The 9444-nt window shown below is 38.1% G+C and overlaps 1 protein-coding gene across 1 annotated transcript; it reads left to right on the top strand.

The window, feature by feature from the left end:
- The first annotated feature begins 472 nt into the window (after window positions 1-472).
- On the top strand, window positions 473-1093 carry LOC107633395 (protein FAR1-RELATED SEQUENCE 5-like). The gene is made up of 2 exons (XM_016337031.1): window positions 473-687; window positions 805-1093. Exons 1-2 carry the CDS (start codon window positions 473-475, stop codon window positions 1091-1093), a joined length of 504 nt encoding a protein of 167 aa, XP_016192517.1.
- The last annotated feature ends 8351 nt before the right edge of the window (window positions 1094-9444 follow it).

The following is a 9444-nucleotide window of genomic DNA, read 5'->3' as shown; positions in this document are numbered from 1 at the left end:
ATAGCAACGGTATATGAAGGGGAAAGATTTGGATACGTGATTGATTTTGCTCGTTGATAATGTAAAATTTACTAAATATTTCTTGTGTCCTACCGCAGGAAAATTAGTTGGAGTTTGGAATTGAACCAGAGGATATTGGCGGTGGCCAAGCGGACATCGTTGGTCCATACGAGGAGTGGTGGATTAAGTACGAAACAATTAAAGCAGAGGAAGTGCTTCGGATGGAGTTTAGTAGTCCGGAAGAAGCACAGAAGTTCTACAACGATTATAGTCGAGTAAAGGGTTTTGCGACGAGGCAGGGGTAGTAGATTAAGAATATTTGTAGGAAAATTATTTAGTACACATTGTTTGCAACAAAGAAGGGTTTAGACACAAGAAGTGGTTGGAAATGAGCGATCGTAAGTGAGAGCACAAGGTTGTAACAAGGTACGACTGCCTTGCAGAGATGAGGATTAAAAAGAAAAATAAGAATATGTGGTATGTGTCTCGATTCATAGAAGAACACAATCACGAGTTGTTATTATCAAAGTTTGTTGAGTATCTGAGGTCCCACCGAAAGATTTCTGATTTTGAGAAAGCACAGTTAAATAGCATGAGGAAAATTGGTATAATCATCCCCAAAATATATGAATCGTTTGCTGCACAGGTTGGGGGCTTTAATATGGTTTCTTTCACTAAACAAGACAGGTATAATGAGTTGAGGAGGCTATAGGCTATGCAAAATAGAGATGTCAATGCTACATTTCGTTATTTGGAGGGCATTGCCTGAGTGGATGAAAAGTTGTTTTGGCGTTACAAGACTAGGCCGAGTAAGCAACTTTGCGATCTGTTTTGGAGTGATGGAGCTAGCCAGGAAGATTATCGGATATTCGGTGATGTACTTGCTTTTGATGCAACGTACGGGAGAAACAAGTACAACCTACCAGTTGTGTTTTCTGGGGTTAACCACCACAATCAGACATGTGTTTTTGGTGCTGCCATGGTTTCACACGAATCACAGGAGTCGTATAATTGGGTATTGGAGAGGTTTTTGGAATGCATGAAAGGGAAAACACCTAATGCAATAATTACAAATGGAGATCCGGCAATGTGAATTGCGATCCAAAAACTTATTCCCAAGGCCCATCATAGATTGTGTGCGTGGCATCTTTTGAGGAATGCGATGGCAAATATTTTGCAGTCTCGGTTCACTCAGTTGTTTAGACAATGCATGTTGGCTGATATTGACATACATGAATTTGAGAAGCAGTGGGAGGCTATGTTGGAAGAGTGTGGTGTAAGGGAGGTCAAATGGGTCAGGGACTTGAATGCGAAAAAGTACTCTTGGGCAACGGCTTACATTAGGGGTCGCTTTTATGCGGGACTCAGGACTAGTTCACGGTGCGAGTCTTTGGATGCCAAGTTGGGGAGGTTTGTGGAGAGTCGTTATGGCATACTTATTCTTTAGAGTTCGTGAGTCTCTTAAGCGATCGGTGCAAGTCAATATCATTGGGTGCAATCACACATCGAATGGCGATGTATTTATAGTTGAGAAATATCGTAAGTCGGGGTTGACTTGGCAAGTATTGTATGATGGTCAGGGGCAGAAGTTCGGATGTAGTTGCATGAGGATGGAGTCGTTTGGTCTGCCGTGCATCCACATACTAGCTGTTGTTGTTAGGCTGAATCTGTGTGCGATTTCGGATAGTTTGGTTCTAAAGAGGTGGTCGAAAACGGCAAAGAGTGAAGCAGGTCATTGGTCCATTGTTAATGAAGTTGTTGACAAGGGCATTTTATATAAGAGAAGGGTGGCTGCATTCGTACATTTGTGCACGCGGTTAGAAAAGTTTGCCTGTTTGGACGAGCATGACTTCAAAGTGTATGCAGAGAGAATTGTAAAGGACACCTCCATGTTGGAGTCAAAGTACGGTGTGGGTAGGGAATCTAGTGGAGCAAGTCATGTTGGGGGAGAATTTAACGGAATAAATGATCCGGTGCGTTTGAGGACAAAGGGAATTGGGCATGCGAACATGTCATTGACGATGACAGGGAAGAAGAGGCGCAAATGTAGCAATTGTGGTCATCTCGGACATTGGAGGACCCGTTGCACCAGCGCACCAGCATCATTCGCAATGGACATAGAAATGGTGCGGTAAATGCCGGTGAAGGTGGCAAGGTGAATCCGTATGATTTTATTCTAATTTGTGTAATATATTTGTTGATTCAAATGTCTTTATCATGATACACGTAGATCTAGGGTTTATAATCTTAATTTATCTGGGTAATTTCTTTCAGGACAGGGCTGATACCACAGGCCATGTGAAGCTGTCTACGACAAAAGACGAACTCTCCAAGTCTTTTGTGAGACTTGATGATCCATAAGGTGAATAAATTTCTGGATGGGTGTGCACATGGTGGCTTTGTTGGCATGTGAAGGGATCAAATGCATGGAATTGTGGAAGTGGATAACTGTAGTTAGCCTTCAAGGTAACAATTGAGGCTAATGTGTATGTGTTCTATATGGTTGCAGTAACTTTATATTAATGTTAGTAAAACTCAAGGTAAGCGGGATGTTTAAGGTGAAATTTGTAGTAGGTATCCATTTTTATTATTTTGTCTTGAGACATGTTATGCGGTATATTTGTGGAGTGTCATTTATATTTATCGCGGTGTTACATGTTGCAGAATTTACTGAGACTTCAAACACGAGTGTCATAATTTTTGAACATTATTCAACCAGTTTTGGTTCATTAGTTTTTTTTTATGTTTGGACAACGTATTAGTTGATGAGTTGTGAGTGAATATTAAGACATAGATCTTTTTTATCTAGGTGTTGAACCTGTGCATGTTTGGTTTTTTCCTTTTTAACCTTAATAATAGAGCTCAGGTGAAAACATAATTGTGGTTTTTACTATTTGAATATAAAAAATTAGTTACCGTAACGCAATTAATATATAACATAGGAGGTAAATTTTTTTATATTATGTAATAGACTAATAATATCTATTCCTTGTATCACAGTTTACTTTCATGTGAAAAAAAACGATATTATTCATGTGTAGAAAACCATGGCTCAGTGTGGTAATTAAGTTATCGAAAATTTAGCATGTTGGATTATTCAGCTCACGTTTGAGGACATGAGAGGTGGGACTTCGATATTTTTATCATCTCATGTTGGATAACTATGTTCTTTTCCATTATTTAAGTCAGAAAAATTGTATTAAAGATTTCCAAAGATTTGCTAATGCGTTTGAGAATACTAAAGTTGCATGAACAACACGAGAAACTCATAAAGATTAAATTAACATGGCATGTCATTAAAATAGAAAAGTTTAGCATAAGGTGGGTGGATGACAAGGTCATTGTCCAACGAAACCAACTAAATTTCATAAAGAGTTTACCTCCATGGTAAGTCACATACTCTTGGAGGTACTCTCATTACACAAGACACAGACGCCATTTACTACCAACATAAACTTAGGTTCGTAAGCTCCATGAACATAACATTAGCCACTCAAGTTGAGGCCATTTTTCTTCCGATCATAATTGAAATATAATACAAATCATTAGCCTAGTAAAGTGATATGGGGATTTATACTGGTTCGGAATTTAGCAAAATAATTTCGTTGTGAGCATATCCCAAACCGACATTCGATCCTCAAATCAAATTTTAATTATTAGTTGTCACAAGTACAAACCCCTATGAAAATTAACCGAAGTATTTAAACCTCGGGTCGTCTCACAAGGAATTGTAATGAAGTGATCGATTATTAGCTATGAAGGAACAAGGGGGGTTTGATTTGGTAAAAGGGGCAAGAGAATAAATGGTAAGAAAAGTAAAGCAACTAAAGAAAGCAAGTAATAAAGAGAGACATTCATGGCAAGGATTGAGAATATATGCTTTCTATCCTAGTCATAAATCATAACACAATAATTATCAAGAGTTTATCTTATTTTGTCATCTTCAACATTGGGAGAAAGTATAATATCATCTCCAACATTGGAAGAAAGTCAAATAGGACTAATTAATCTCAATTCAAAAGTCCTAATCAACTTACTAATTGAATTAGTAAAAGATTAGCGTCAATGGAAACAATATTAACTAACAACTCTAGACCACCAACATGAGTTGGGTATCAATGACTCAAGATCACCCAATTCCTCTTTTCAAGCCAAGAATGCTAAAAAAGCTACACTAACATCCAACCAAGCATTTTGACAAATACTTGGAAGGCATAAAAGAAAAACATGGTAAATGAAAGAAATAATAAAATCTACAACTACCCAATTGTAAGGAAATAATAACAACTCAATTAAACAATAAAGGAGCATAAAACATAAATTGTATTAAATGAAAATCAAAGTAACAAGAGTGCTCATAAACATAAAAGAGGCATAAAAGAGAAATTGACAAGAAAATTAAGAAGAACAAAGATATAAGAACAAGAAATTGTAAAAAAAACAAGATTGAAACAAGAAATTAAACCTAGATCTAAGATGAAAATAACCCTAAGAACTCTAATTCTAGAGAGAAAAGGGAGCTTCTCTCTTTAGAAAACTAAACTACATGATCCTAAGCTAATATAATTGCTCCCTCATTTGTCCAATCTTCAATTCTGCATGAAATACCCTCAGAAACGAGTTGGATTTGGGCCTGGGAAGCTCAGAAATTGTCGTCAGCATTTTTACTTTAATGAGGTCACGTGCTGGCTGTGACGCGTACGCATGGGTCACGCGTACGCGTCGTCTGGCTTTTTCTTGTCACGCGTATGCATCATGTCATGCGTATGTGTCGCCTTCGACGATGCACCTCTTTACGCCTACGCGTCTGTCACACGTGCGCGTCGATCTAAGCACTCTAAATCCTTGTTTTTCCATGAATTCTTCATCTTGCATGCTTTTCTCTTAACTTCTTCCATCCAATATTTGCCTTATGAACCTGAAATCACTCAACATATACATCAAGGCATCAAATAGAATTAAAGTGAATTAAATTACCCAAAAAGTATGTTTTCACACTTAAGCACAAATTTAGGGAGAATTACAAAATCATGCTATTTCATTGAATAAATATGAGAAAAGTTTATAAAATTCCCTAAATTAAGCACAAGATAAACCACAAAAGTGGGATTTATCATAAAACCTTCAACTTATCAAAATAAATGTTCTAGCTGCTGTAAGGTGAAAGTTAGACCGTGGTGCTCAGAATACTGCACCACTCTAATTCACTCTTCAGGTCCACAAAAGTTTGGTGTTCATTGGTAGTGGAAAAGACAATATTAGTTGCCGTTTTCATCCTAACTCTTTCACGTGCTTTCTGTGTAACAAGACCAAAACGAAACGTTAGGAACATTTAACAGTGAGCATAAATCGTGTAAATTGACATGTTATGTGGTATGCCCATGACAAACCTTGTTACCAATAGTGGCAGGTGAAAACTTCCCTTCCAACTGGAGCCACATCAAACACCAAACGGCTCCTTCGTTGCTAAAACATCATGTATGAAATCGTAAAAGGCGAAAATAAATAATTTTTTAATTAGTTACAAACAGTATCAACTAACCTATCATCTGGCATGTTGGAAATTCCTGCTGGATATTCTATTGGCCCCCATGAAGTTGGGTCCAGTGAGAAGCCAGTAAAATTTGTCCGGTGCAATCTTTGGAAAAAATTTGAGACATTGTCTTCATCTTCAAAGAAAGATACGAAAAGATAGATATAACAGAGACAAAAGTGTTCATTATTCAAAGAGTGAACGGAGATGGTTGGATTTAAATTTTACCACTATCGTCATGTTCCGCTCCCTTTTAATCATGCTCTCTTTGACCCTTGATGTGTCTAGGCAGTATACCCTACTAGCCTTCACATCGAGAACTATGATAAACCAATTTCCTAGGGGTTCACAGAACGGAATCATAACCTGCATCATCACAACAAGACAAGGGCCGAATTCAGAGACAATTTTAATAATGAATTGTCAGGTAACATGGTAACATGCGTTAGTGATGAGGATGAAACAGGGATGGAATTTGCCTAACCATTTCAAGGGCCATTGTTTCAGGCATCCACTTTGTCTTGTACTTGTTCATGACAAGTTCCATACCTTCTCCATATAAGATGTCATCCGCAAAGGTTGATGGTAAATACCAATGTTTGGGTTGCAATGACTTCTTAGTCGAAGCACTTGCAAGCACGCAGACCGTGTTCATCACCTTCAGTATCAGTCACAGTGAGAAAACCCAATTTGTAAGCACACGCAAAGGAGGGCACACAATATGTATATATGCTGCGACTATACATGGAACTTACTTCATTCTTAGGAAGGTTCCCTGGACATAGGGTCCACAGAAGTCTTCTTGTTAGCTCCGAGGTATCCAGCTTATAAAGGATTTTGCTATTTTGGTTATGTAGACAAAAATCATTTTAAGATGGATTAAAATGGTGGATTTCAAAGCTAACCAACTTACATTAAATTAACAAGATATAGAAGTGGTAACTCACCCTAAGTCATACTTGCAGCCAAATATGTAGGCTAATAGCCTACATTCATGCTGAGAAAGGCTCATGTCGGGAGTTGGCCTAAAGGTCATCCCAAAGGCCTACGAGTAAAACATATTTTACCAATAATATTACAATTTTTGGACGATGAAATGTTGGAAAAAAATATGGCAAGCCAAGAATGAGAAAAACAAACCTGGGGAATCAGAAAAGCCGGAGAATCCAACTTGGTAGTCAGGGATGCTCTTCTTCCACACTTGGGAGTCTGCCTTAGAGTGCGACCTGTAGAGGGTGGTTGTGTCGTGGTTGGTGGATGGAAACTGTTAATGTCTGGGAGTGGAAATGGTGATCCATATACGTTGGTCATGTCCAGAGGCTCTAATTTTGGCAATTTTGTAGGGCGTTCTCCGGATGGGATTGAGTTGAGAAGGTCGCATATACGAGTTGTGCAGTCGAAATGAGCAACAGATGGGAGATCTGCAAAAACCTGTCATGAAACATTGTTAAGGTGATTAACTTAAACGTGTTTGCAAAAGTGATTATATGTTGCAACAAAGTTATTAGTCTTTATCATCAGCCAACAGTTACACAAAAAAAGGCATCATGGTTGTGAGATAAAAAATCTTTAACGTGTTTTTTGTACCTTATCCATCCTCGGCTGTGTCAAAGAAAGTCCAGAATTGGACTTGCCTAGCCACATTTTTGGAAGGACCATCGACCAGTGGGTAGTTTGATTCAGGGTGCCTACGACCTTGGCAGTTGGTTTGGATGGTGGAGGCGTTGAGAGGATTTCATCAATTGTTACATCGTCGTCGAGAGGGGAATCAGAAGCAACCAAGTTGTACAACCCGAAACAACCTGACTCTGTCGTAAACTTCCCTTTCTCAGTAGTTGTCCGCAAGTTAGTGTAGGTTCCTAAACTCTTTCCAACAGGCTGACCTGGGCATGGTGGAGGTGACTTATGTTCTGGCCCTACCATAATTGAGACAACAGGATGGCTACAAACACGCCAGGATCCTAGTTCCTTGATGGTGGCATCCATTGATTTAAGAAAATTTGTCATGTCGGTATAGAATTTCACAATTGAAATCTCGTTGCAAGTATATTTCTACACCAACAAACAATCCTCCCAATAAAAAATTTGAGTTGTTACAAGTACAAACCCCAATAAGAATTAACCGAAGTATTTGAACTCCGGGTCGTCTCACAAGGAGTTGCAATGAAGTGTATGCGTATTGGCTATGAAGGGGTAAGGGGGTTTTCGGTTGATAAGAGGGGCAACAAAATAAATGGCAAGAAGAGTAAATCAAGCAAGTAAATAAAGAAAGCAATTAATAAAGAAAAGCAATTAATAAAGAGAGACATTCATGGCAAGAATTGAGATCATAGGCTTTCTATCCTAGTCATACAATGATTAATTCATCTTATCTAGTCAACTCCAACAAATAGAAGAAGGTATCATGTCATCTTCACATAGGGATAAAGTTAAACAAGACCAATTAATCATGTCACAAATATAAACAAGAATTAATCTTATTACGTCATCCCCGACGATGGAGGAAGGTATCATGTTATCCTCATACTCGGAGAAAGTCTAATAAGACTAGCTAATCTCAATCCAAAAGTCCTAATCAACTTACTAATTAAATTAGCAAAAGATTAGGGTCAATGAAAACAATATTAGCTAACAACTCTATATCACCAACATAAGTTGGGTTTTCATGACTCAAGATCACCTAATTACTCTTTCCAAGCCAAGAATGCTCAAAATCTACTCTAACATCCTTCCAAGCATTTTGTCAAACTCTTGGAAGGCATACATGGAAAGCATAGTAAAATGTGCAAGAATAGTAAAATCTACCAACTACAAATTTTAAGGAAACAAGATCAACAACTCAATTCAACAATAAAGAAACATCAAATATTAAATTGCATTAAAAGAAAATCAAATCCAACAAGAGCATCCATGAATATAAAAGAGAAATTAACATTACAAATCATGATAATGAAAGAGTAGAAGTAAGAAATCATAAAAGAAACAAGATGAAAACATGTAATTAAATCTAGATCTAAGATGGAAATTAACCTAACCTAATTCTAGAGAGAATAGGGAGCTTCTCTCTCTAGAAACTAACCTACATGATGCTAATGCTTCAAACAATTGCTCCCCCCTTTTCTTGGACTTCAATTCTGCATGAAATAAACTCAGAAACAAGTTGGATTTGGGCCTGGGCAGCTCAGAAATCGCCCCCAGCGTTTTGCCTTTAAGTTGGCCACGTGAGAGTACCGGCGCGTGCGCGCCATGTGTGCGTGCGCGTCGATTGGAGAATTCTCTATCCGTGCGGATGCGGCGTGTACGCGTGCGCGTCTATAGGCGAGACCACTTTTGCGCGTGCGCGCCTTGTGCGCGTGCGCGTCCTTTTATACCTTTCCAATCTTTGTTTCTTCATGCATTCTCCCCTTTGTATGCTTTTCTACTCATTTCTTCCATCCAATACTTGCCTTATAAAGCTGAAATCACTCAACACACACATCAAGGCGTCGAATGGAATTAAAGTGGATCAAAATTACCAATTTAAGGGCCTAAAAAGCATGTTTTTACACTTAAGCACAATTCAAGGGAGAATTACAAAACCATGCTATTTCATTGAATAAATGTGGGAAAAGGTGATAAAATCTCCCAAATTAAGCACAAGATAAACCACAAAATTGGGGTTTATCAAATCTCCCCACACTTAAACTAAGCATGTCCTCATGCTAAAGTCAAGAAATAAGCAAAAGGGTATCAACAATTATTCAATGCAAACTAACTAAATGCAATCTATCTATATGCAACCTATCTACTTGAATGCATCCACTTGGTCAAAACAAGTCAATTTTCAAGAATACATATACAAGCACAAGGGCTAAGGCAATAGCAATTAAATCAACCCACAATTGAATTGAGTCATTGAAGGATTTTACAAA

This window comes from Arachis ipaensis, chromosome B3 (genome assembly GCF_059453495.1).
Source record: "Arachis ipaensis isolate K30076 ecotype BB chromosome B3, ASM5945349v1, whole genome shotgun sequence".
Classification (NCBI taxonomy): Eukaryota; Viridiplantae; Streptophyta; class Magnoliopsida; order Fabales; family Fabaceae; genus Arachis; species Arachis ipaensis.
The sequence above is the reverse complement of the archived record's forward strand: the minus strand, read 5'-3'. Positions and strand labels throughout refer to the sequence as shown.